Consider the following 27,533-nt stretch of genomic DNA (forward strand, 5'->3'; position numbering starts at 1 on the left):
GGGTCAAGTCCTTAGTGTTCAAGGCACATTAGAGCATTGTGTACCATGTAGTAATGCGCTTTCATCTCTGTTGAGCCTATATTGGAAGTTCTGTTCCTCAAGATCTTGTAGAATAATATTGAATGGATTTGATGCAACTAATAACGGTCAGTGTTCATGACAAGGAAGCACCGTAAGTTTGTGGTTATATTTGAAGCAAGTGCACTATATTGGGATGATTACACAAGACAAAAAAGTGAACATACTCTTGGTATGAAACTGCAGCAATGCTGAGAGTTGTGGGTGTTTTTATATATATTTTTTTTTATTATTATTATTATTATTTGGGATATTTTATTTGTTTTGTTCAAATAGCTCCTGTACACCGATGTGGACCAATCATATAATTCAAACCATGGTATGTGATCTTTTATTGTGCAATAAAAGATGACTTTCAACTTTCAAGTCAATAAGTCTGATGTTAATCAGTTAGTTGTTGTATGCCAAACTTATATTTTTAAATATCCAAGCTTTTTTCTAGTTTTAATATGTAGAATTGCTGATATTCATTGTGTTGCATATAATAATTACACATAACAAATAATAACAATTATTTCTAATTATATTTATATAAAGTATAACTTCAGTACTCACGGATAAACGTCACATAATACAAGATAAGTAACGTTACAATTTAAGATCAAATAAGCAAAATAAGAGCAGTTGTGAAATTCACAAATAGTATTGCAGACAATTTATGTACGAAGTGGTAAATACATATTACAAAAGTAAAACAGCATGTATTTATATCCTTTACATTATGTAGAAATTGGTAAACACTGTGGGGTAATTTAAATCCTCCATGCTACCTCGCTGTCGTCTTTGTTGTTGTAATGACGCCATCTCGTCCTGCTCTCCCATTGGCTAAGAGGAGCCCGTTTTCGCGCCATTCGCACGTCTTGGCATTGTGGGATAGCATCAGGAGGTCAGCGGCACTCCGGGTCAATTCCGTTTTACCCAAACACTTTTCTTTGGATATTAACGGATTTTACGGATTACAGCGATGCGGGGAGATGAAACTGATTCGGAGTCGGTTAAATCAGACGATGGCTCGATACGGAGGAATCTCGAGGCGCTTTGTCAAGAGCTCAATATGGACGAGGAGACGGCAGCCGAAGCGCTCCAGAACTTCAGCTCCATCTGGAACACGTACACGCTAGAGGTTCCACTTTAATTCACATTAACGTTACCACAACAACCAAACGACAGGACCCGCTGTCATCTCGCGCTCTGCCTTCAACTCACCCTTGTTTTCACGCAGATATATAGTCCAAATAACCATTACCAGCTAGTAAAGCTTCATTTACAGACCCTAACTAGTCTAAGAGATTGCAACAAGTAACGTTACGGGATTCACATGCTCTCCTTGGCGTACCATAATACACATAATTTACATGGCACTTCCAAGAATACTATAGTACACACTTAGTAGTATCAAGGTATTTTGCAACATGAATTTCAAAGTGACATAGTATCATCATCTGATTCCATTGGTTTACCATGGTATCACCACAGTATTTAATTATTGTGCCATGGTAATTAAAGTACTATCACGGTCAATATCCAAAAATATGTCAAAGTTATGATACCATTTTCAAAACAGAAAACAACAAACAAACTTGAGTTAATGTTCTGCGTTTAAAATGACAGAGGCTTCTATATGTCACATGACATAAACAAATAAAAGATGAAGTCATTGTCAAGGGAATTCTGGGAAAGATACAATTTTCAACACATTTTTTAATGTCAAATATAGATGATATATGTTTAGTAAACTTCTCTATACATGTTTACTAGTGGTGTTCATTATTCAAGCTTAACCATGTAAAGACTTAAAATAAGAATTTTTTTTTTTTTTAACTGCACAGTTTATTGTACCTTTAGACAAAATAAAACAAATATGCATATTTTTTATTTTCTTTTGTATCAGATGTTATACATCATGCTAGTATGCCTAATATAGTATGCTCTAGTCTAGTGTGTATATGGAGCTCATAATGGAGGAGAAACAAATTATTATCAATATAATGAAGTTGCTTTAGTCCAGAAAATGTTCATCTTGAAGCATTATTAACAATATAAAAGTTGTTTTTATGTGTACTTAATAAAAATAATAAATATTTCACAGCAGTGTTCCGTGACCTGAAGGTGGACATTTTAGCATTATACTAAAATCCGTTTGACCTGCTAAAAAAATCAATGAATGCAGTTTTGATCATGTTGGTAATTTAGAGGCCTTAAACATTCATGTATTAAATATGATACTGATACATTAGGTTTTATGGGGTTAATTCTGCTGTACGACATGTATATCTTAATTTCTGTCATGTGTTTGGTTGTCTCAGGGTGATGTCGTGCACTGGCTGGCCTGTTCTCTGTACGTTGCCTGTAGGAAGAGCTCTATCCCTACAGTGGGACGGGGCGTGATGGAGGGCAACTGTGTTTCCCTCACGAGGATCCTGCGCTCAGCCAAACTCAGGTAAGGACCTCAAACAGACTGCGGGATGGACATCATCTGTCGTAATTTCAGTTTATATAATGTAAAAGTTTTAGTTTTTAAGAATTAGATGAGAAAGAGCATTTATTTCATGCATTCAAGTCTTTTTATTTCAAATAAATGTAGGTGTGTATGTTAAGATGTGTTATGTCTTTCTTCTAGTTTGATCCAGTTCTTCAGCAAGATGAAGAAATGGTCGGACATGTCGAACCTCTCTCAGGATTTCCGTAGCCGCATAGGTCGACTAGAGCGCAATTTCGAAGTGTCGACAGTGATTTTCCGAAAATTTGAGCCAATATTTCTGGACATGTTTCAGAATCCTCAGGGCGAACCTCCTCGCCTGCCCAGAAGCCGCAAACACCGGTAAAACGGCCTGCCTTTTATCGCCTTTCTCAGCTTTCTTTTGAAAAAGAAAATGGTTACAAATATATTTCTTTCTGTTAAGGCGTCTTCCATGCCACATCAGTGACGTCTTCAAGTTCTGTTGGACTCTCTTTGTGTATACAAAAGGTAAGCTGACTGAAAGAAGCCTTCCCTGTTTCAACCATACTTTAGCTAAATCATGCTGTTAACAACATAAAATAAATCAGTTCATTAATTCACACAATTTGTGTGGTTTTAGCATCAAACAAAACCCAATTTATGAAGTCTCTTCTGCTCTGCAAGGCTGCATTTCATTGGTCAAAATTACAGAATATCGTATTAAATTTTCAGCATCATTACTCCAGTCTTCAGTGTCACATGATCCTTCAGAAATCATTTTTATATGCTGATTTGCTGCTCAAGAAACATTTCGGTAGCACTTTATTTTAAAATCCTGTTTCGCATGAACATTATTATTATTAATGGGTAATAATTAGGTACTAACCTTGAACCTACCCCTAACACTACTCAGTACTCTTGTGGGTAAGTACATTGTGGGTGCACGTACTGTAAAGTAAAATGCAACCAACATTTCTTATTGTCAATGTAGAATACAGTTGTGCTGCTTAATATTTTTATGGAGACCGGGATGTACTTGCTGAATAACAGCATTCATTTCTTTAAAAAAACAATCTTACTGACCCCATTGTATTTTAATCTACGTACATATTTGACAGATTTGGCCAAAACTTTCTTGTTGAGTGATCTGAACGCTATAGTAAACTAATGACATGATTTGTACTTTATTCCAGGTAATTTCCGCATGATTGGAGATGACCTGGTGAACTCCTATCACCTCCTGCTCTGCTGTCTGGACCTGGTGTTTTGCAACGCTCTCATGTGCTCCAACAGGAAAGATCTCATCAATCAACACTTCAGAGGTAACGTTCCCTTCACTTTGCTGTGAGAGAATATGTTTTCTTGATTGATTGTAGATTTTCTGCTTACTAATCATTATCCTTGAAAAGGCAGACAGAGATACAAGTGAGCCCATTGCTTGCGTTAGAGGAGTCACTAGCCAAGGTCGTGCACTTAGTTTTGAGATATTTTTGACTATTTATAAAGTTAATGTGCTGTTGACTGTGTAGTTGAAGTTTTAGTGCATTTAAAACAGTACAACTTATTATAACTCCTAATGAGTGACCGTATGAAATGCTTCGAGCTCTGTTTTCTTTCCTGTATGACGTGTTGAAGTAGGAAGTTGTGGCAAGAGCATATCAGGCGCTTGTCCCCAATAGCTTTTCGTTTATGTGACTAATTTCAGTCCACTTTAATTAGTCAACTTTGAGTACACTAGCATACATAGCACAATTTAGGACTAAAACATGAGCTAAAAACTTTAGTTTCATTTCAGGTGATTTTTAAAAGATTAATTTATTATCAGATTTTCAGGAGTTTATGTGTTTCTATCATACATCATTTGCATTGTATTGATTTCTAACTGGCATACCAGTGGTTTAAAAGCTTTTACACAACACTCTACAACAATCCTGAATCACCAATCATAGTACTGTATTGTTTTTATCAGATTCAATTACAGAATTGAATCTGTATGTTGCTCACTTTGTGTAGGACTGCCAAAGGACACAGAAAACTTGGAGGAGATGCCCTGTGTCATTGACAAGTTGTGTGAACTGCATGATGGTTTGGTGGTGGAGGCCAAAGGCATAAAGGAGCACTACTTCAAACCCTACATAAAGACACTGTTTGAGAAAAAAGTGAGGAACACACACTTTTACAACCAATCTACACTGCTAGAACAACACAATTGCTGGTTTACAGCTTTGTCATGCTTCCCACATTCTCAAATTATTCCTTTATTTTTCTCAGATATTAAAAGGTGATGCTGACACTCTGACTGAATTACTGGACACCCCAAATTTCCAAGACAACAAGTAAGCATATGCCATGAAATTTATTTAAACACCAAATGCATATAAACTAGGGATGCAAATTATCGATTAATTCATTAATCATTAATTGATTGACCTTATCGATCGATTAACGATTAACTGATAAGCGGCTATTTTCCTGAGAATGTAAATTTCTCACGGTATCAATAGTGTCTTTAACATAAAAAGCTAAATATTGCTTATAGGCTACTGAATAAAAATGCATGTTATATTGCTCAATTGATGTTTTATTGTAACAGTTGGGATAATGGCATTTATGTAGTTTAACAAAATAAATTATCTACAGAAAATTAAAATACATAAAAAATAATTGTGCACTGGCTCACCTGTTGCATGTTGAAACATTAAGCAACATAAAATAAATTTTAAATAAAAATCTACATGGGTAGGCTTAGCCTACAATATTAAGCCTACATATAATAATCTATCTGGTAAACTACTTGAATGAAAAACTTGAAACATTAACAGCAGCAGCACGTTATCTTTAACATCTCTAACGTAACGTTAGCCTAGCTTCTAGCTGCGTTGCAGTTTGACAAGAGTAGAGTTTGACAAAAGCACAATGTTGTGTTTTACACAAATATAAGTAGGCTAAACACTTTGCAGTTTTAATGATGTCCTGTATGAACAAAATGGAGTATGTTTTTATGTTTCCACTGTTCGATCGCGCCCGCGCCTCTCTCTCTCTCTCTGACACACACATTCCTGCATTGCGCAATCTTGACATTGCAGCCTGTTCATTATGCTGCGTTCACATAAAAACGCGAATAGAGCGTCAAATTCGCGCGTATCGCGTCTAGTTCGACGCTTGAACATTTTGAATCCATTTGCGCGTCCAAAGCGAATAGGACGCGCGTATAAAGCGAGCGTTTAAAGCGAAATAGCACCAAACTGACCACACACTGACCTGTAACGTTAAATCTTTGTCTGGAGCTGAAGCTTTTCATCGACCTTCTCAAAATAAAATGATTAATATAACCCTCCAATGCATAGTTAAGGCCCTTTTGGTGTCTTTGAGATGATATATAATCTTTCTGTCTCCAAAAATCATCAATTGCCTCCTGTGAAATGTCTCCAACTGTGACAGCTGCCATAGCGCCTTTTACCGAATGTTGACTATTTGTCCGACTGAGTGGAGGGGGCGTTGCTTAGCCATAGGTCAATTAGCCGACAATAATTTAATTTAATCGAGTAAATTCTTGTCGACAATTAATCGATAATCGATTAACCGCTTCCATCCCTAATATAAACACATCAAATTGAATGCCTTTTTTCAGAATGCACCTGTATATGAATCTTTTTGTCTTTTCAGTAAAGCCATAAATCGTGAGTATGAGGAATATGTTTTGACTGTGGGGGATTTTGACGAGCGAGTGTTTTTGGGGGCCGATGCAGATGAAGAGATCGGCACACCTCGCAAATCCACCGCTGATCCTCCGTCAGGTCAACTATCCGCCCGCATGCAGGTGGAGAACAACCTTCAGCAGCACTTTGAAAAGGTACTGAAGAGGGATGTTTACTCTTATTTGATAAAAATGCAGTTCTACAGTATATATTGTTTATTTTAGCATCATTACTTCAGGCTTCGGGGCCACATGATCCTTCAGAAATCATTTTAAAATGCTGATTTGCACAAGAAGCATTTCTTATTATTATCCATATTATATCCTTTAAAAAACTTTTGGCCCTAAGCTTTTGAATGGTGGTGTATGTCCTTTGACCTATCCTGCTGTGTTTTTGTGTAGACACGGTCCCTTGCTCCCTCTACACCTCTAACGGGACGACGGTATTTGAAGGAGAAAGAGGTGCTGGTCACCCCCGTTTCCTCAGCCACCCAAAGTGTGAGCCGACTGCAGAGCATGGTGTCCGGCCTACGAAACGCACCAAGTGATGCGCTGGTCCAAATATTTAAGCAAGTATCAAAGCCAAACCATGCACAAATAGTTTGATTTTTGAAATGACACATCCATCTGAGCATGCATAACCCATCATGATGGCCCTCAGGCTTCAGTCTGTTTTCTTATAGAGATTTTGTTTTATTTTCACCATGATTTTATAGTTCCTGCTCTCGAAATCCCACTGAATCCATTCTGAACCGATTGAAGACCATGGGAGAGATATTTAAACAGGCCTACACCAAACCCACGGATGACCTGCCAGGATCACATATGGGTCAGACATGCTGCACATCTAAAAAAGTTAACTGTTATGAAAAGCCTCACATTTTATCATGTAACTGAGTGCAGGTTTTTGTGTGTAGATTTCGCAGAGAATCGTCTGAAGCTGGCAGAGATCTTGTACTTCAAGATCCTGGAGAATATCATGACTCTGGAGATGAAGAGACTACAGGGCAAAGATATGGCGGTCAGTCTCCATGCCTGCTAAATCATATAAATATGCTTGTAAATTTGAACTCTTCATTTCACTGTTTATATCACCAAAATGGATTTTTCCAAATTTATTTCAATGTTCTATAACAGCTCTCACTGTCTGCTTTTGTGTGAGATTATCACCTCTTCCTCTCTCCTCCTGATCTCTATCAGGTCCTGTTAGAGCAGGAGGTGCTCCATTGCTCTCTGTTGGCGTGCTGTCTGGAGGTGGTGCTGTTTGCGTACAGCTCTCAAAGAACCTTCCCATGGATACTGGAAATATTACAGATCCCACCTTTCTACTTTTACAAGGTACTTAACGGTGTCAGCTAGGATCGTAGTTGATCCGTGATCCGTACGGACCAGGCCCCATGATTTGGCACGCATGTGATTCGCGTATTAATTGCAAAGTTCAACCATCATGCAGTTAAAGTTTATCATTTGCACGTGTTTTGTCTTGCCAGTTTACACATTCAAGTAATTTAAAACCATTCCAGTGCAAGAATAGGCGAAAGAGAACTTAATTACTCAATACTCGTGCACTGTTCTCTGTGCGCACACAGTGAGACGCGTTTCAGAACACCGAATTGATTCCTCTTTCGCATGTCCTTGCGCTTAAACAGACACATACGCACAAAATTATGTTAAAATACTCATCTCGGCAAGTGTTCTTGTAAACACAGTCTGTTATGCCTTAAGTGAATGTAAACAGCTGAGAAAGAAATCTGATGTGTATCATATTGGACCCGTGCATTAGGTCTTAAAGTGACAGCAGCCTATAAACACCTGCTGCTGTCTGTGTCATTAATGTTAATCAATCACCAAAAGACAGCTTTAATCTATATTTAATTCATACAGTGAACAGTATAGTGGTGTTATACATTTAGAAATACATAAAATTTGAAATATTATTTAGACCATACATTATTTGTAACTTTGTTATTGTGTGTTTATCTATGCTTGTAATTAGTGTGCAGGCAGTAGTTTTGTGTATTAATTTTTTTCTTTTTTTTTGACCAAAAATGATCCGATCCATGACGCAAAAGCTATAAAATGATCTGAACCATGAGTTTTGTGATCCGATGAACCACTAGTGTCAGCTCATATTATATGCTTGCAGAGACACGCTTCAGTTTTAGGGTGTGGTTTTTATCCTTGTTAGAGTTTTTAGTGTACTATTGTATCACATTGCAGTGTAAATATGGATGTGTCTCTGAAGATCACAACAAGCTGTTAAGTGCTTTTAAAGGAACCTGAAACGCAAAGTAAATGTTCATGATGTGTTTGTGTAGGTGATTGAGGTGTTCATCCGCTCTGAGGAGGGTTTGTCCCGAGACATGGTGAAGCATTTGAACAGTATCGAGGAGCAGGTGCTGGAAAGCAAAGCCTGGACTAGAGACTCGGCCCTGTGGAACGCGCTTAACAAATCTAACAATAAAATCCCTACTGTGGAAGAGGTATACACACTCACAAACTGCTTTGTTGGGAGAACAGATTGTATAAGCGTCATGTGGGTCATTTAAATAACAGATATTACATATTTTGTGTGTGTGTGTTTCTTAGGTAAATTTTTCCAATAGTTTTGACACGGGCAACAATGCAGGTGGTCCCACTCACCTGCCGTTGGTAGCGCTATCTCCCATCATCCACCCTCGCATCAGGGAGGTCCGCACAGGCCTGGGCTCCAGCGCACGCAAAGGTACTGTACGTCTCAAAATGAGGCTGTCCTCTATGATGCTTGGCTTTAAGACATACCTATGAATGTTTAAAATTAAAGGGGAGGGATATTCTAGAGAGCATTTGATAGGACAAAAAAAATTATTATGAACATATTCGGTCCATTTACCATTTTAAAATGCGTTATATTAATTGTATTTATTCTATATTTATTATTTTTAATTTATTCATTTTAAATTGTTTTCCCCTGAGCATACATGACCTTAAAACTAACCGACTTAAAATCACAAAAAAGCCCCCCTGAAAAAAAATTCTATCTTAGATTGGCTTTAATGCTTTCTTTGAATATTGAATCAGATGTACTCATACTTTTGTCCTTTCTCTCTTAGACGTCCCTCAATCTCCCCTCTCTCTCCACGATCGCTACAGCTCTCCAGCGGCTGGCAGCGCTAAGAGACGCTTGTTTGGTGACGACGCTCCACCACAGTCCCCAGTGAAAAGAATCTCAGTCACTCCCATCAAAATCATCCCGAACTCCATGGAAAACAACCAGAACACCACCACCACGACGACTGTCCTCTCCATGGCAACCATAAACGGCCAGCAGCTCACTATTCCATGTCCGAGTACCACTCTTATTCTATTTCAACCTCTTATAGCAAGCAAAACATTTCCCAAAAAGATGTTTGTTCGATTTTGTTGTTGATGTGCTGGTGTTCCGTATCCTTTAGTGATGAAAAACGAGATGGGCGGCATCACAGTCATCCAACTTCAGTCCAATGAGATGAACCCTCTCACGGGCCATGTCTTACTGACTGCCTCCCCCAGCCGAACCGCAGCTCCGGCTCCACCCGACACACAGCCTCTGGCAACCAGCAAACCCCGCCGCACTGGATCCCTCGCGCTATTCTTCAGGAAGGTGAGGAAGAGTGTTCTTTGCTGACTTACACCATCTGTGCTTTTTGACATCTGGTATTGAATGAAGATCTTTGTTAGCGGAAGTGCATAATTCTGCTGCTCGTTCTTTCAGGTGTATCATTTAGCCAGCGTGCGTCTGCGAGACCTGTGTCTGAAGCTGGATATCTCCTCAGAGCTGCGAGGGAAGATCTGGACGTGTTTCGAGCATTCTCTGCTGCACTGCACTGACCTGATGAAGGACAGACACCTGGACCAGCTGCTGCTCTGTGCCGTCTACATTATATCGAAGGTACGTCTTTTATGCCGACCATGGGTGCAATTATTTGATCAAACATACAGTATAAACTGTAATATTATGAAATATTATTACAATTTAAAATAACGGTTTTCTATTTTAATATATTTGAAAATTTGATTTATTCCTGTGATGCAAAGCTGAATTTCCAGCATCATTACTCCAGTCTTCAGTGTCACATGATCCTTCAGAAATCATTATAATATGCTGATTTGATGCTCAAGAAACATTTCTTATTATTATCAATGTTGAAAACTTGTGCAGTTTTTGTGGAAACTGATAAAAAAAAATTGCCAGGATTTTTTTATGAATAGAAAGTTCAAAAGAACAACATTCATTTGAAATATAACTCTTTTGTAACATTGTAAACGTCTTTACTGTAACATTTTATCAGATAAATGCATCTTTGCTGAATAAATGGTTTCAGTTCTTTAAGAAAATAAAATAAAAATCTTGACGCCAAACTTTTGAACATATATATATATATATATATATATATATATATATTACTGAAAAATTCTCTAATCATCAGATGGAAACATTTTCATTTAAATTTTCTTGTTTTATTCATTTTCTTCTTCTGCAGATAACAAAAGAAGAGCACACTTTTCAGGACATTATGAAATGCTACCGAACCCAACCTCAGGCCCACAGTCACGTGAGTATCAACAGTCCTGGTCTTTCCAAACCTACGATGTGGAATTGCACATAAATATTATTGATAAAGTACCAGGTGGATGCGTGCCCAAGCTTCCTAGTGTCAAAAAGCTTGGAATTTGAGCTTATGTGATAAGCTTATCAAAAAGCTTATGTGATGAGAGCACATATGAGGCATCCACATCATCCTGTTTGTGTGTTTGTAGGTGTACCGCAGTGTTTTACTGAAGAGGCGTCCCAGAGAGCAGCAGGCAGATGAGAACATGGAAGTGGATCCACCAGCAGACCAGTGTAAGAATGATGTAGACAAAGTCCCAGATGTCTCTTTTTTTAAAGCACAATATTACATTAATGTTCAAAAGTAGTGTGAGAAATTAATACATTTATTCAGCAAAGACATTAAATTGATCAAAAGTGACTGTAAATACATTTATAATGTTACAGAATATTTCCATTTCATTTTTTTTTACTTTCTATTCATCAAAGAATCCTGAAAAAAATTTATCATGTTTTTGATAATAAACATTAATAATAATAAGAAATGTTTTTTGAGCATCAAATCATCATATTAGAATGATTTCTGAAGGATCATGTGACAGTAATGATGCTGAAAATTCAGCTTTGGTCACAGGAATAAATTACATTTCAAAATGTATTAAAATACAAAACCTGCATTTTTTGTACATAATTTTAATATTTATGTAATATTTCACATTCTCACTGTTTTTTTACTATATATTAATCAAATAAATGCCTTTGTGAGCATAAGAGTGTGTCTGTGTGTATATATAATGTTTTTATTTATGTTTATGTTAGCAGCCAATGAGAGGATTGAACAGGCTGACAGCGAATCAGAGGACAGAGGAGACCTCATCCAGTTCTATAACTCAGTTTATGTGTTAAAGATGAAATCATTCGCTCTCAAATATGCACATTCCACGCTTGATAACAAGGTTGGTGAATTGCTTTGCTTCATTTGAAAATCTTGTCTTTAAAATATTTTAAAAACATTTTGGAAACAAGCATTTCACTCTCTCTCTCTCTCTCTCTCTCTCTCTCTCTATAAAGATGGAGGCTCCTCCATTATCTCCATTCCCATCGGTTCGGGCTCAGCCTCTCTCTCCTCGCCGTGTGTCTCAGAGACACTCCATCTTTGTCTCTCCTCATAAAAACGGCTCGAGTCTCACCCCCAGTGCCTACACGTACAAGTTCACTGGCAGCCCATCAAAGGTTGGTCACAACGCACATCAACAGCAATAATTCCCTTAAAGAAATATTTCATGAAAAAATTTTAAAAATTGCCATCATTTATTCATCCTTATGTCATTCCAAACCTGTATGGCTTTCTTTCTTCTGTCGATCACAAGGAAGATAATTCAAGAAATGTCCATAGAATGAAATGCAATGCAACTGGGTACTATTATTATAGTCTCTATAACTGATTATTACAATTATAAATCAGTTGATTTAGTTTCATCACTATCCTTACCTCCATAATATAGATATAGATAGATTGCGGTTTTTCAGTTATGGCTGTGGTTAAAGCCTTCTACTTTCTCTTTCTCTTCAGGAGCTGAGTGACATAAACCAGATGATCCGTCAGGGCGGGGTGAGCAAGAAGCGGGCGTTCACAATGGATGGCGATGAGACCGGGTCTCCATCTAAATGCCTCCGGCAAGAGAGCGACGACGTGCTGCTCAAACGCCTGCAGGATGTGGTCAGTGAGAGAGCGAGTCTCTGACCTGTGGGACGCCCAGTCTCATTACCAAAGCCAAAAACTCTTCCTATGTGCTGCTCAACGACTCCAGGATGTAGAGAGAGATGCGACAACAATCAGTCTCTTATCAGTTTAGAATCCAGCGCATTAATTATGTCACAGAACAACAACAAAGCCAAAAAACCGTCACAGCTCATGTGTCTTGACTGATTTTTGATCAACCCCATGTGGGGTTTACTAGATCAGTACAAACTTAAATGCTTAGTATTGAATCTAAGAAACATTTATCATGTTTTTTCACGATTCGCATCATCCTTTCATAATGAATTGTTTCTTTATTACAGAGATATTCTGTAGCTGTTGCTTTCTCAATCATCGTTTTTGCAGTAGATGAGTCGGTCTCAAGTATGTAATGAATCTCCCAGTCGTTTATATCCCCTCATGTTCTGTAGCAATATGAAAGAAACATTTTATCACATGGTCACATAATCACAATAATTTGATTATATTAGTGATTTTTTTTTTAATTCAAATTATATATTGGCACAATGTACAGGGCAATTTAACCTCGCTTTTGTGTGAGCGTGAATTTGAGCATGTGAGTGAGTGTGTGTGTGTGTGTGTGTGTGTTTGGTGAACCAACACAAAGGTAATTTTAAAGTTTTGCAAGCATCCTGCAAATGCCCTGTGCAGCTCTATATTCAGATGTGTGGTATCTACACCTCTCCATTAATTATGTATTATGCCTTTTAAGGTTCATTCATTTTCTCTTATCAGAACAGTTTTTTTGTTTTCTGAAATGGTCATGTTTACAGTTAATTTGAACATTTAGATGTTAAATTTGTTGATGTATTTTTCCATTGTCTTGTGTGTGTGGTGTACAATAACTTGCTTAACACTTGTTTTTTTTGTTTTGTTTTTTTTATAACAGTTGCTGTTATAATTGTATTTGTTTCTGCTCATGTTTTTCAGTCAAGTAACTTTTATTGGTCACATGCCAAAAATGAGTAGTGAACTGCTTTTTTCCCCCTTCAAATCATGTGACCAGTCTAGTGCTATAGCAAGCTGTATCTATATTTCTCAGTATTGACGGTTAATTTGGTATTGAAATTTTAATTATTGTACAAACCTTGTTTATTTGATCCATTTATGTTCTTTTGCCTTCATCTAACTCGATGTCCAACTCTGTTGATCTCTTTGCAGTTGGTGCTTTGTATTGTAGCTTTGGAATATCCTCTGAAATATTTGCTTATACACCCTCCATATTTTAAATTTAGAAATAGTTCTTCACACTATATGTTTTCCCCAAAAAAACATGTTTTTTTTTTTTTTTTCAGTGACTGTCTGTAATTTATCTTTATTGTATTTGTTGGTTTGACCAATCAGCTGTTGGTCTGTTCTACAGTCAGTGCCTTAGCATGTACATAACAATAAAACATGTTTTACCAATTCTCAAATTCGTTTTTCCATATTTATAGGAATTGACGCTGTGCTTGCTCCAGAAGATCTCATGTGGCTCTGTTTCAGGCTCATTTCTGCAGGTTTGAGCCAGAGATGTAGGATATATTTGTGATCTGGAGAGCTCTGATCTAACCATAAACCCACATTAGATCTTTTAATTGACCTCATCTGCAAAATGAATTGGGCTCTAAGGGTTCACGTTCATCTGAGCTACAATGTAGAAAAATAAATGTAGATTTACCTGGATAATGTCCCTGATATCCTTTAACTTTACAGAGAAATTCACTAAAATATAATGTCCACTACAGTAGACAAAAGTCTATTCCTGGGTCCCAGGAGGATATAATATAATAATAATAAAACGATTCCGATTTTTTTTTATATACTACTAAGATAACATCTCAGGGAAAACGGATAATACAAACGCAGATACACAATGAAAGCACATAATTATTACTGTGTATTACTGAACGATTTGTGATTATATTTCATGTTCTGCCGCTAGAGGGCTGCCGCGGCCCGTCAGTCTGAGCCAATCAGAAAGTTCAGAACGAGTGACGTACTTACGTCATGCACTTGCAGGCCTACGTGATGCGCGAGTGTAGAATCAACTGATGCTTTGAGTCAATGAACCCCCTAATGTTACGTGATTCCCCAAGGTTTCCACGCCGCGAAATGTATGAAGAAATGTCAGTAGAGAGAAACTGGACGGACACCGAGACGAGGGCGCTGCTGTACATCCGACAGGATGAAGAAATCAGCAGGCAAATCAGCGGGACCGTTCGCGACTCTCTTATTTACGCCGAGATATCGAGGCTCCTTCGGGCGCAGGGCATCCACAGAACCAAGCGACAGGTCACCACCAAACTGAAAACACTCAAGCAGAAGTTCCTGAAAATACACGAGCATCACAAAAACACCGGGCACGGCAGAGTGTACTGGAATTATTATGATCTCTGCAAGTCCATATGGGGCAGCAACCGCCCTACGAACACTTTAACACTTCATAATAATGTGAAACTCGAAGAGCCCCAGAGTACATCCATCGAGGACGCGCGGAATGAGAGCAGGAGCGCGTCCACTGACATCGACGCGTCCGTCAGTCATGACGCGGAGACGGGGGACATGATGACAGGAGGTGCGTTGATGCGCAATGCATGTTAAATACAGCGCAGTCTAGACAGTATGCTAGATAATGCACAATATACACTGCATTTCGCTTACTACACAAACTGGGAAACAGAGCTGTGCAATGATAAACTATACAAACAGTGTGCAGTTATAAACTGTATATACAGTACTGTGCAAAAGTCTTAGGCACGTTAGTATTTTCACACACACACACACACACAAAAGGTTTTAAGCTAGTTATTTATATATTTTGCAGTGGTGTGTCAGTAGGAAATATCTGTTTACAATTCCAGACATTCCTTTTTTAATTGTAATAATCCAATGATATTTGTGTATGCACAAGGAGTCTGACAACAGCTGGTATGATCTGATCTCACCATCATCGAGTCCGTCTGTGATTACATGAAGAAACAGACAAAACTGAGACAGACTAAATCCAGAAGAACTGCAGAAACATCTCCAAGACGCTTGAAGAAACCTTCCTGCACAGATATGTGCAAGTTTATCTTGGATAAAAGCTGTTTTGAACGCAAAGGGTGCTCACACCAAATATTGATTTGATTTAGGCTAGTTAATAGAAGTTAATTGATAAATACAATCTATTAATAACAGTATTTTTAAAGCATCCTAACTTTACAGCATTTTAACACAAGTGCCTAAACCTTTTCACAGTACTGTAGCTTTGCAGGAAGGTTTCTTCAAGCGTCTTGGAGACGTTCCCGCAGTTCTTCTGGATTTAGTCTGTCTCAGTTTCTTCTGTTTCTTCATGTAATCACAGACGGACTCGATGATGGTGAGATCAGATCATACCGGCTGTTGTCAGACTCCTTGTGCATACACAAATCTCACTGGATTATTCCAATTAATGGCAAAAGGAATTTCTGGAAATGTAAACTGATATATACAGCAAAAGATATAGCCTAAATAACTAGCATAAAAAATGCTTTTTGGGTGAAAATACTAATGTGCCCAAAACTTTTGCACAGTACTGTACATTGCTGTAAAATGACCTTACTTGGATGATAATTTGGCTATTTTATGTGCAATACGGTTTATTTACATTTTTAACTGCCCAAACAAATAATAAGTGAAGGGGAGGCTGTGTTTTGCGTACAATACTAGCTTTATACGTCCTAATGAATAGCGTACACTTAGTAATGTGCACAAAGTTGTTCAAAATAGTATGTAAGAATGCATGCATGCAGTATGCTATCTTGTTGTCATACGACCTCTTTTGCATGTTTAATTCCACAAGTAGTGTCCAGTTATCATAATCTCAGATATAAATAGGGTTGCAGAATTCTGGGAATTTTCAAAGTTGGAAACTTTCCATGGGAATTAATGGGAATAAAAATTGCAGGTTAGCCTATAACAGGGAATTTTGATGTAGTTGGAAAACCCATCTTAAAACAACCAGATTGAATGCATATTCAGTTGAATTTCCCGTGCATTCCTCAATCACATGCACACTACTTCCTGCAGAGCTCTTGAGGCCACGCCCCCTGCATGCACTGTGCATTCCTCCAACACATGCTCAGATCATTTCTAGAATCCGCACAGACACTACAGCAGGACTATTGAAGCCACACTACTTCATTTGAGCCCAAGGACTACATCAAGTCAAGTAAGTTTTGATGACATTACCAGGGTAAACATATTTGACCTATGGTCTTAAAGTTAAACTATCAAATACAAAATCAAAACATGTTTATACAGTAGCTAGCTAGCTAGCCAGGAAATCAGATATGCTAAATGTAAGCTAGCTAATGCAATTTCATTGACAATTGAAGAGGCTAGCTATCATACCATGGCATTGCATTAGTTTTCATTACAAGCTTTTTTTCTAATCTTGTTCTACAGAACAATGCCACGTGCGCCATCTGATGTTTGGATACATTTCACCTCAGCCAATGTAGAAGGGAAGGATGTGTACATTTGCAAATACTGTGCAAAGACCTATGTTAAGAATGCCACAAAAATGCAGCAGCATATAGTCAAGTGCCTAAAGCTTCCTCAGGGCTCAAAACAAGCGACTCCAGGCAAGAGTTCCTCTCCTCCATTTAAAGTGACAATGAGTCTGATTCAGACAGCTCCTGGTCACTCTGCAATCAAAATGTTTATATTTATGTTTGTTTATGATATAGTTTGTATAAATTTCCCTAAGTTTCCAGTTAATTACTGTAAATTCCCATAAAGTTTCCAACTTGGAATATTTCCAAAATTCCCCAGCTTAAAGGGATAGTTCACCCAAAAATGAAAATTCTGTCAGTAATTACTCACCCTCATGTTGTTCCAACCCCGTAAGACTTTCGTTCATCTTCGGAACACAAATTAAGATATTTTTGATGAAATCTGAGAGCTGGCTCACTCCTTCATAAGGCCGTGCGGGATAACAAATTTAAGAATCTGTTTAAGATCTGCTGATCTTATGTCCTTGCATAACAAACTAAGGTAGAGTACACTGAATCTAGCATTTAAGGTTATGATGATGATTTCAGCTGTTAAGCAAAGTTTACAGCCTGCCAGTCCTGTTCTCTCTATTGTAAGTTAAATGAGTCAGATTACTGAGACTCTCACCCTTTGTCTTTACTGGCTCTTGGAGCCCCTGTCCCAGTCTTTGAATAGTTATGCTGATTGGATTAGAATTGGTAACACTCTAGAGTCCTAAACCTGGATACTTCATTTGCATACTTAGTTTAAGGTCGACACCCAAGTGCTTTGTCTCCATATCTAAGCACTGCCCACTAAAATCTGTACATCTAAACTACTATGTACACCGCCACAGTAGACTTGATGACTGCAGCCACCGACAGCTTGTGTTCTCAATGAAGAATCCTACTGAAGATACAACCAAGCCTCTGGTCTTCGCTGCTGAGTTTCCTACAGCTGCTAGGTAATCCATATCTGCCAGCCCAGAAAAGTTAGTAAAGACTTTAAAATAGTCCAAGTGACTACAGTGGCTCAACCATACGTTTATCAAGCGACGAGAATACTTTTTGTGCGCAAAAAAATAACGACGTTATTCAACTCTTCATTTTCTTCTGTGTGGGCCTCTGAGTGAGTTCATGTAGTGTAACAGGACTATTTTAACAATGTCTTTACTAACTTTTCTGGGCCGGCAGATAGCAATTACCTTGCAGCCTATGAAGGAGTGAGCCAGCTCTCAGATTTCATCAAAAATATCTTAATTTGTGTTCCGAAGATGAACGAAAGTCTTACGGGGTTGGAAAAAGAATAAATTTTGGGTGAACTATCCCTTTAACTTCCCATGGAAAGTTTCCGAAAATCTACCCTAGATATAAATAAGGTTATTTTGTGTTTTTAATACAAATATAAACATAATTCTTTTGAAAATTTGAAATTAATAAAAGTAATAAAAAAGATCGGATTGATTTGGGTTTCCCAAAAAGCTAGTCATTATTTAAATAAAATTAAATGCTTAAAAAATAAATCAAAATAAAACGCTAACCCCAAAAAGTTAATATTTTATTTGTTTAACAGCATGTCATGTGGCCATTAATCGACATCAGAGAACATTGAATGTGCAAATATATTGTTAAAGCTCCAATATGTAAAAAATTTTGACCACAAGAGGGCACAGTTTCCAACAATAACAAAGGCGAAGCTTGATGACGCTATGAAGGAGGTGACGATGGGAGATGTCGTTTTTAATGCGTTTTCACCATCTAGCGATATATATCTAAATGGAATTAATGAATCATGATCACGGATGAGGTAATTTATTCGTTTTTGTATTACCTGTATGTCTGATCGTATTATTTTATGTCATTATAATTAATGAACTGCAAGGAACGTGAAATGTTATGCTATATTATCCTGTTACAACTTACAGCTATTTGTTATTAATTCATATCTATTAAAATCATCTTTACTGTAACTATTACGTTACTTGTACAATAAAAAAAAATTGGATTTGCTTACCTGTCTATCAATACACTCGCGAGAGCAGATCTGTCAAGTCCAAGATTGTCGTGCAGCTCTCTCCATCTCGAAAACGCCTGACCGATATTTATCCGGGTTTTATTCCTCCGTTTGTCACACAGTCTGCGTGTATCCGAATATGGACGCTTTCGATTTGTTGGCACTTCAATACTCGCCAAAGAGTAATCGTGATCCATAACAGCTGTAACCATACAGTCTATGGCTATAACGCTTTAACCACCACTTCTGCATTTGACCATGTGATGTTCCGGTGTGGTGGAATATCACATGGTCCACACCGGAAAAAAAGGACAGTGCGGACATTGCGTCACTGAGAGGCGACATTTCTTTTCCGGGACGGACAGTTATTTAAAATCGGAATTTCTCTTAAATAAAAAATCTTTGGAGACTTTTGAGATATTGTAAGTACACAACTGGAGGAAATAGTTATTTTCGGAAATTTTATTACTTTTATTATTATTATTATTAAATTTTATTATTTTATTATTATTATTATTAAATTTTATTATTTTATTATTATTAAATTTTAAATTGTTACATATTGGCGCTTTAATTTATTGAAAAATATTAGCTCAAAACCTCAGAGGGAAATTCAAGAAAATATTTTGGGTCAAAGGACAAAAAACGTTTGTGAATCATGATATGAACATGCGTAACTGACTGTTGTGTGCTCTTATTTTCAGCTGTTGCTCACCCTGCGAGGAAGAAGGCCAAGAAGCATCCTATTACTGACCCTGTAAGAGATCAAGAAACTCTCCATGTGCAGAACCAGAGGGAGTATGAGGAACGGTTGCGGAGGGAAGCCAGAGAGGAACAGAAGGAGGAACAGGCGAGTCTGATGGCCATGTGGAAGGAGATGATGGAGTTTCAAGGGAACCTCTTGAGGGAGTTTATCCACCGGCCGTCTTACCACAGACACGCTCATCACAACCAAGGACACTCTTCATTTCCGAGCACAAGCTACATGACTCCGTACGCTTCTCCAGGGTATGCCCACACAACTCTGTTGTGCTGTTTTCTTTTCATTTCTAATCATGTCCAACTTTCTAAATGTTAGCATTCGACATGATAATTTAGTAGTGTTGTCAAAAATATTGATCCAATGCTTTTCACCAATACCAGCTGCACGTTCTCTCTCACTCTCTTCTCTCCGACGGTGAATTGACACACACCAGCCTCTTCTTACTCACTCGTAGGGTTGCAAAATTCTGGGAATTTTCAAAGATGGAAACTTTCCATGGGAATTAATGGGAATTTAAGGGAATTAACAGGAATTTATGGGAATAAATGGGAATAAACTGGGAATTTTCAAAGTTGAGGGTTGGCTCTTTATAGGGAACTTAAACATAGTTGAGGAAAGTATATTTTAGCATAATCTTGACTAAAACAAACAGATGCCATTCAAATACACTTGAATATCCATGCCATTCCTCAATCACATGCACATACCACACTGCTTACTGCATGACTATTGAGACCACACCCCCTACTGGCACTGTGCATGCTGTTGGATTACATTTTTATTAAAAGTTTAATTTAGTTTTTCCACTGCAATAGTACATAAACTGATAAAGTTTAGTAGACTGATTTCAGATGATTATTGAGTCTCCAGCAAAGAGTCTCCTTTCCTGCCAGACTTGTTTTCTCTATTGTGTTTTAAATAAGTCAGATCACTTGATTCTCACCTTTCGGAGCCCAGACGTTGAGTCGTTAGGTTGATTGACTTTCACCTATTGTCTTTAATGGCTCTGGGATGGCTTTTGGAATTGGAGTTCCTGGCCAGTATCAGCATGTGAATAGTTATGCTGATTCAATTGGACTCAGAGTAGGGTGTGTTCCCACTTCATTTGCATGCTTTATTCAGAGTTCCCGCCTCTATGTAATCCCTCCCCCTTGGAATGTATATAGCTACAATGTATAATGTTTTAGTTAGATCATGTTGGAAGTTTCTACAGCCGCGTACAGAGGAGTTCTCAATAAAGAATAACTTCCGTTGAACGCGATCCCAACTGTCTCCTGGTCTCTGCTTTGAAGAAAGAAAAACTTTACAACAGATGGTGCCTTGTGACCCGGATGGAGAAAAAAAAAGGAAACTCAAAGAATTGCATCTTGAAACTTCAAGCTCAAAGATCTCAACAAAGCTGACTGAGTTCCAGACTGAATTTTCTGAATCCAGATTGAAAACTTCAAGCTCCAAAAAGATCTCAAAGACTGAATTTTTCCAGACGGAATCTTTCTCTACAAATGAAAGACTCGGTGAGTTTCACTCCATTAAAAGAACCAATGCAGACCAGTACAAATGTTTTCCTCTGCGCCGTTCAGAGAAGTAGTTAACAAACAGCTGTAGAGTTTGGTTAACTAAAGATAAGCCTCTAAAAAGTTTTCTTTTAGAGATGAAATTGATCCTCTGTTGTTGAAAGGGAAGATTAACAGTTACATGTTAATATTGTGTGTATGCTCTTGCTAGAGAAGACCTATCTGTAAGCTAGAGAATTAGCTTTAGAATTAGATTAGCCTCATGTGCTAATAAGATTGTACTCTCTGTTTGTAAGACAGTAGAGAGAAGCTTTTTAGTGTTTGTTTGTGGTAACAGAAAGTCACAAAATGGTTAGAAGGAATGCTAGGCTGATTTCCACAACGGAGAAAGGTGGATTAGCTAGCCCGTTATGGACAGACAATGAGTTTAAATCCTTGTTATCAGAGCACATGGACTCCATCGTGACTGGGCCAGTCAGATTGTATTTAACAAAGAAATTTTGCATTGATCCAGAAAAAGTGTGGTCAATTGAAGATTGTAAGAAGGTACTAGGAGCAAGTATTCGCAAGAACGATATGAAAGCCATTATCTGTTGTCACAGAGAATTCGGTTTAACCCTAGCTACAGAACAGTCTAAGCGCAACTCTGAGCTAGAGAAACAGATCAAAGAGCTCCATGCTAGAATATCTTCGTTGACTAAGAAAGTAAACCGCAACAAAGATACAGAAAAAACTGATGTGGAAGAAGTTAGTCAGCCTGATAACAATTATCCTGACTTAAAAGCTTTCGTTGAAACAAATGTAGCCATCCAATCAGTAACTGATCAGCCTGTAGATTCAGTGCAGGTTTGTGGGGCTAGGAGAAGATCTCAGGGAACTAAAAGTGTTCCTCCGACCTCTTCTGTTGTCCAAATACAAACGGTTGCCAAAACATCTTTAGGTCCGAAGGATATAGATAGACTCTCCCAGAGTTTACCCTCAGCACGCACAAATTTTTCTGAATTTAGAAGAGCATTGTTCAGTAAAATGCATCTTTATGACATGTCGTTGCCAGAAGTCACACAGCTAATGTCACAAATTCTAACTGAATCTGAATTCAGCAATTTTGAGTCTGCTGTTACTTCCGAACTGCAACATGTCAGTAAAGGCGATTTGAGAGAAGGTGTTTTGAAAATCCTAAAGAAAATCTTAGGACCCAAAATCGATTGGTCGAAAATTACCAATTGTGTACAAAAGAAGGGTGAAACTGTTTGTGAGTACACAGAACGATTCTGTCAGGTAGCTGTAACGCACAGTGGAATAGTGGAGGATTCCGAAAGTGTGTTAGCTGACAAAGGAGCTCTAATCCGAATTTGGGCAGATGGTCTTGTAGCTGAGTACAGAACAGCCTTGCCATTCCTAGATATTACGTGGGCTAAAAGAACTCTCAGAAGTAACCTAGATAGTTTAACTATTTGGGAAAGAGATTATGATGTCAAAGAGAGAGTAAGAATTGCAGCAGTTTCTGTTAAGGTTTACTCAGAGAAGCCAAAGAAACGCAAAAGCCCTAGAGAAGCCAGTTGTTCTTACTGTGGCAAGCACGGACATTTTGGAAATGAGTGTAGAAAAAACAAAAAGAATTTTAAAGATGTAAATAAGGTTACTCAGCTCCTGCTCAGTTTGCTTGCTACTCTGAAGCAACCCTTCCCCTCGTGGGGCAACCTGATACCGTGTTAACCATTTAGGCTGTGAGTGCTTAATTTCCCCAGTAACTCACATCAAAGATGAAAGACTTATTTTTTTTTGTTTAATAGAACAAAAGGAAAGTGACTGTCACAGCCTTTGTTTGGGGGACATTCAGAAAACTCACAGCCATAAATGTTACACTGCAGAACACTACAATCAGACCTCCATGCTCTATATGATGTCTATTAAGACTGATGTTTCACTGGAGAATGAAAATGTGCCAATTTTCTCACACACTGTACAGTGTGTGCACAACACAGGGACAGAATAGGACACGGTTCAGTGAGGGCCCTGGAAAGAACTGACGCAACAAGCGTCGGGGGCCAATCCAGGGTGAAGACAACCTCATAGGCCTTCCCCATTATTTAGTCCATCCTTACCTCACTGATCCATAGGTGTCAAATCAATTAAGAAATAGGGATAGAATGAAACAACCGCAGCAGATGCTACAGCCCTAGTGTTTAAACAAATACTGCTACAACCCTAGTGTTTGGACAAATACTGCTCTGTCGTCTTTTGTTTTCTTTCTTCCTCTGTGCAGATAAACACTTGATGGCTGTTCCATAAAATCCATATGCAACGACGTCTCACCTGCATATGAAGCCACAACCTCAAGAAGGCAACCAGACCCACTGCTGAACGAACTATCACAAAAGAAAATGAAAAATACGCAACGCAGAAAATTCACGACCCTAATTGCATGTTTGTTTCTGTGTCAACATGCAATTACAGATGAACAACACAGAGCAAGTTATATGTGCCTGTAACTTTTTCAAGTTACAAGAATGAACTTTTAAGTGTACTTTGATAAAAGTTAGACTTAAAACCACTATACGATCAAATGACTTATGGAAGGATGAAGTCTATGCATGAATATTGCTGTTCTGCTGTTTCTTTGTTTTCTTGTGTTACTCGAATGTGTTGATGTCTTCGCAAGCAGAAACCTGGTGTAAAGCATCACCTCAGATTTCCATGAACAAGCCTCATGAGGGACGAGTCATCAGAGCGACTCTACGTGGGAAATGGACGCTACAGGAAACAGACTTCACAGCTATTCAGGCGCCATGGACTTTCAAGAATTCCACTCTTATGCTACAAGGTTTTCTGTGTAATCATGTAGTTTATATGACATTTTACACCCTGCGTCGCAGGTGTCAACAGTTATGGTTTTGAGAAGAACTATGACACTCATGTAAATCAAGGACACAACACAGAATAAGTTACACGTGCCTGTAATTTACACAAGTTACAAGAATTAACTTTTAAGTGTATAAATTTGTATTTTTGTGAGAGTTATTAGAACTCTCAAAGGGGGAAGTGTTGGATTACATTTTTATTAAAAGTTTAATTTAGTTTTTCCACTGCAATAGTACATAAACTGATAAAGTTTAGTAGACTGATTTCAGATGATTATTGAGTCTCCAGCAAAGAGTCTCCTTTCCTGCCAGACTTGTTTTCTCTATTGTGTTTTAAATAAGTCAGATCACTTGATTCTCACCTTTCGGAGCCCAGACATTGAGTCGTTAGGTTGATTGACTTTCACCTATTGTCTTTAATGGCTCTGGGATGGCTTTTGGAATTGGAGTTCCTGGCCAGTATCAGCATGTGAATAGTTATGCTGATTCAATTGGACTCAGAGTAGGGTGTGTTCCCACTTCATTTGCATGCTTTATTCAGAGTTCCCGCCTCTATGTAATCCCTCCCCCTTGGAATGTATATAGCTACAATGTATAATGTTTTAGACTGATCATGTTGGAAGTTTCTACAGCCGTGTACAGAGGAGTTCTCAATAAAGAATAACTTCCGTTGAACGCGATCCCAACTGTCTCCTGGTCTCTGCTTTGAAGAAAGAAAAACTTTACAACATAAAAATGTAATCCAACAATGCCTCCATCACATGTTCAGAAGCCCAAAGCACAAGATTATTGAAGGCACACATTTGAGCCTGTGGACTAAACAAAGTGAAGTAAGTTTTGATGATATTATGGGGAAATACATTTATTAAATGTTTAAATTGCAAATATCACATACAAATGTATTCATCTATTAGAAAAGTTAGATGCTAAATAAGCTAGCATAACTTTATTTACCACATAAGTAGGGCTGGGCGGTATGACGGTATATCGTTTCTACCGCGGAAGAAAATGTCAACCGTAACAGATTTTTTTATTCTGTGTAATACCGCGACATGTAAATAAGTAGGCGTGGTTAACTCGCGTGCAGCGTGCGTGAGACTGAAACACTGATATTTGTCAAAGAAACATGAAGAAAGACCAAGAGGATCCACAAAAGGAATTACGTTTTCAAAATTAACGTGATATTTTATCTTCTTTTTCCTGCTTATTGCGCTTAAACGGTCAAATACATACACAATTCTGTCTAAATGCTTGTCTTGCAGAGTATTCGGCTAAATTCCGTTTTGGAACATAAATAGATGAGAGAAAACGCATGTATAACAGGATATTGGATCCGTGATTCCTTAAAATGACAGCGGCCTAATAAACCTGCTGCCGTCTGTCATGTTCTTCAAAGAGAAGATCACTCGCTGCTCTTGACTGAATAACTGTTGTTGTAAGCATTAAACCGTTTAATTTTTACAATGAAAACTATCCAGTGTTATTTTACATTTGATTACTTTTATTTCTGTAGTATTTTATTCCTGAATATATTGTTAGTCCCACCTGAAAAAAGTAAAGCCATGTTTATTTAATTTTCTTTTCATTCTATTGTATTTTATTTTATTTATTAGACTGTTTACTTGTCTTCTTTTTGTAAATAGTTCAATGATTCAGATAAAGCCTCCCTGTGCTGTGTAAGCAATTACAACAAAATCACCCAAATTATCAAAAGATTAGGAGATAATAACATCTGTACATTAAGTAGACGAAGAAATTATTTTATTCAGCAAAACATTTTTAATGCTTCAAAATATTTCTATTTGAATTAAATGTTCTTTAAAACTTTCTATTCATCAAAGAATCCTGAAAAAATCCACAAAACGGTTAAGCAGTAAAAACCATGAACTGTTTTCCACATTTATAAGAACCATTATAAATAATTGAGCACTGATAATAATTAAGCAGCAAATCATCATATTAGAATGATGTCTGAAGAATCATGTGACACTGGAGTACTGATACTGAAAATGTAACTTTGTGTCACAAGAATAAATTACATTTTAAAATATGTATATAGAAAAGAGTTATTTTAAATTGTAATAATATATCACAAACTGTATTTTTTGATCAAATAAATTCAGCCTTGGTGAGCAAAACAATGCATAGGCTACTATTAAAACAGCCTATGGGTTTGGAATAACATTAGGGTGACTGAATTTTCATGTGTATTATATTTGCCAATCACCGTTTTGCCAATTTAACAGCTTTGTCCTCTCACAGAGCTGAAACTGAGAATGAAAGTGCAATCTCACAGGAGGAAGATGAGGTGGAGGAAGAGGAGAAGTACATCATTCCAGCTGAGATTGCACCGATGCTGGACGCTCAGCCAGTAAACAGTGCAAATGACAGCCAATCAAACACCACAGAGACTGTTGCACCCCCGCCTACACAAGCAGCAGGAAAGAGCGATCTGGAGATGTGTGTGCTGCGCAGACAGGAACGAGTCCTACAGCTTCAGGAAGAGTACTATTCACTCAAAATCAAGTATCTGAGAGACAAGATGGCCAAGGATTCAGGACAGAATGATAAAGAGGAGTGTTAACAGTTTGCTTGATTGGCCAAAGAGCTTGCTTTGCAAATGTAGATGTTCTCAGCTGGACTGTGAAGAATATAGCTGTACTGTGCCTGTGTATTTAAGTGCATTTCATCTTCCTTTACACATTTGTAATCCATATTACATATTTTGACCTGTAGATGGCAAGGTGGTTACTTCATATTTGCTCTGGTGTTGTTACTAGACATATCTAAGAGAGATTTACAAGCAGGTCTTGTTTATTTTTATATTTATTCACTTAATGCCAGTTTACTACCAGCTGTTGGTTTTTGGGACATTAATTTGCCTTTGAAATCAAAATTGTCCCCATTTACTTGTTCTAAATGATTCAATGATTTATGTTATGTAACACCCACTTTTCACAATCAATTCCTAATGGATAAAAGTCTTGCTCTACCTCTTAAGTTCTGTTTGACACAATACAGCAGTAAAATGGGTTGTATAAATGCAGTTTATTTTGGACTGTAGGAGCATGAGCTAGACTTTGTGCTCCGAACATGAAGTATGTCTGTTACCGTGATTTTTCATTAAATGAATAAAAAACTCAAAGGCGCCTGCCTTTCATCAAAATCGAATATGCAAATAAATAAATCAAAAGCAAAGGTCATTTTCATAGATATTGTGTAAAGCAGATTTCCAAACCGTTTTTTCAGAATAGTTTCTTGAAGCGTATTAAGTTAATATTTCAAAAAATGTATTAACACATTTTCAAGTTCACAGTTCTATGATTTTAGTTGACATGCCGGTAAACAAATTAAAT

The 27,533-nt window shown here is 37.7% G+C and overlaps 2 protein-coding genes across 4 annotated transcripts; both read left to right on the plus strand.

Moving 5' to 3' along the window:
- Positions 1 to 933: 933 nt before the first annotated feature.
- rbl1 (retinoblastoma-like 1 (p107)) lies at positions 934 to 13,959 on the plus strand. Of its 2 annotated transcripts, none has more exons than XM_081381295.1 (22): positions 934 to 1,201; positions 2,385 to 2,518; positions 2,699 to 2,899; positions 2,982 to 3,046; positions 3,712 to 3,840; positions 4,532 to 4,677; positions 4,790 to 4,854; positions 6,185 to 6,371; positions 6,618 to 6,784; positions 6,932 to 7,044; positions 7,133 to 7,236; positions 7,416 to 7,553; positions 8,534 to 8,698; positions 8,805 to 8,940; positions 9,308 to 9,538; positions 9,650 to 9,837; positions 9,949 to 10,125; positions 10,718 to 10,789; positions 10,995 to 11,079; positions 11,605 to 11,741; positions 11,857 to 12,018; positions 12,359 to 13,959. In XM_081381295.1, exons 1-22 carry the CDS (start codon positions 1,043 to 1,045, stop codon positions 12,527 to 12,529), a joined length of 3,132 nt encoding a protein of 1,043 aa, XP_081237421.1. In that variant the 5' UTR covers positions 934 to 1,042; the 3' UTR covers positions 12,530 to 13,959. The 2 variants fall into 2 exon arrangements, with proteins under 2 accessions (XP_081237421.1, XP_081237422.1); XM_081381296.1 differs by having other exon boundaries at positions 11,608 to 11,741.
- On the plus strand, positions 13,846 to 27,533 carry LOC308700021 (uncharacterized protein). Of its 2 annotated transcripts, XM_081381298.1 has the most exons (4): positions 16,580 to 16,721; positions 16,958 to 17,136; positions 19,744 to 20,047; positions 26,440 to 27,533. In XM_081381298.1, exons 2-4 carry the CDS (start codon positions 16,962 to 16,964, stop codon positions 26,759 to 26,761), a joined length of 801 nt encoding a protein of 266 aa, XP_081237424.1. In that variant the 5' UTR covers positions 16,580 to 16,721; positions 16,958 to 16,961; the 3' UTR covers positions 26,762 to 27,533. The 2 variants fall into 2 exon arrangements, with proteins under 2 accessions (XP_081237423.1, XP_081237424.1); XM_081381297.1 differs by lacking the exons at positions 16,580 to 16,721; positions 16,958 to 17,136 and adding an exon at positions 13,846 to 15,104.

The sequence above is a fragment of the Scardinius erythrophthalmus genome (genome assembly GCF_964197995.2).
Source record: "Scardinius erythrophthalmus genome assembly, chromosome: 12".
Lineage (NCBI taxonomy): Eukaryota > Metazoa > Chordata > Actinopteri > Cypriniformes > Leuciscidae > Scardinius > Scardinius erythrophthalmus.

Bases quoted from the DNA above. Each gene is read 5' to 3' on its own strand.
- rbl1 (XM_081381295.1), top strand. From the start codon at position 1,043: ATGCGGGGAGATGAAACTGATTCGGAGTCGGTTAAATCAGACGATGGC. The intron at 10,126-10,717 runs GTACGTCTTTTA...CTTCTTCTGCAG, and splicing joins CCGTCTACATTATATCGAAG to ATAACAAAAGAAGAGCACAC. The intron at 11,080-11,604 runs GTAAGAATGATG...TGTTTATGTTAG, and splicing joins GGATCCACCAGCAGACCAGT to CAGCCAATGAGAGGATTGAA.
- LOC308700021 (XM_081381297.1), top strand. From the start codon at position 14,594: ATGAACCCCCTAATGTTACGTGATTCCCCAAGGTTTCCACGCCGCGAA. The intron at 15,105-19,743 runs GTGCGTTGATGC...TCTTATTTTCAG, and splicing joins GGGGGACATGATGACAGGAG to CTGTTGCTCACCCTGCGAGG. The intron at 20,048-26,439 runs GTATGCCCACAC...GTCCTCTCACAG, and splicing joins ACTCCGTACGCTTCTCCAGG to AGCTGAAACTGAGAATGAAA.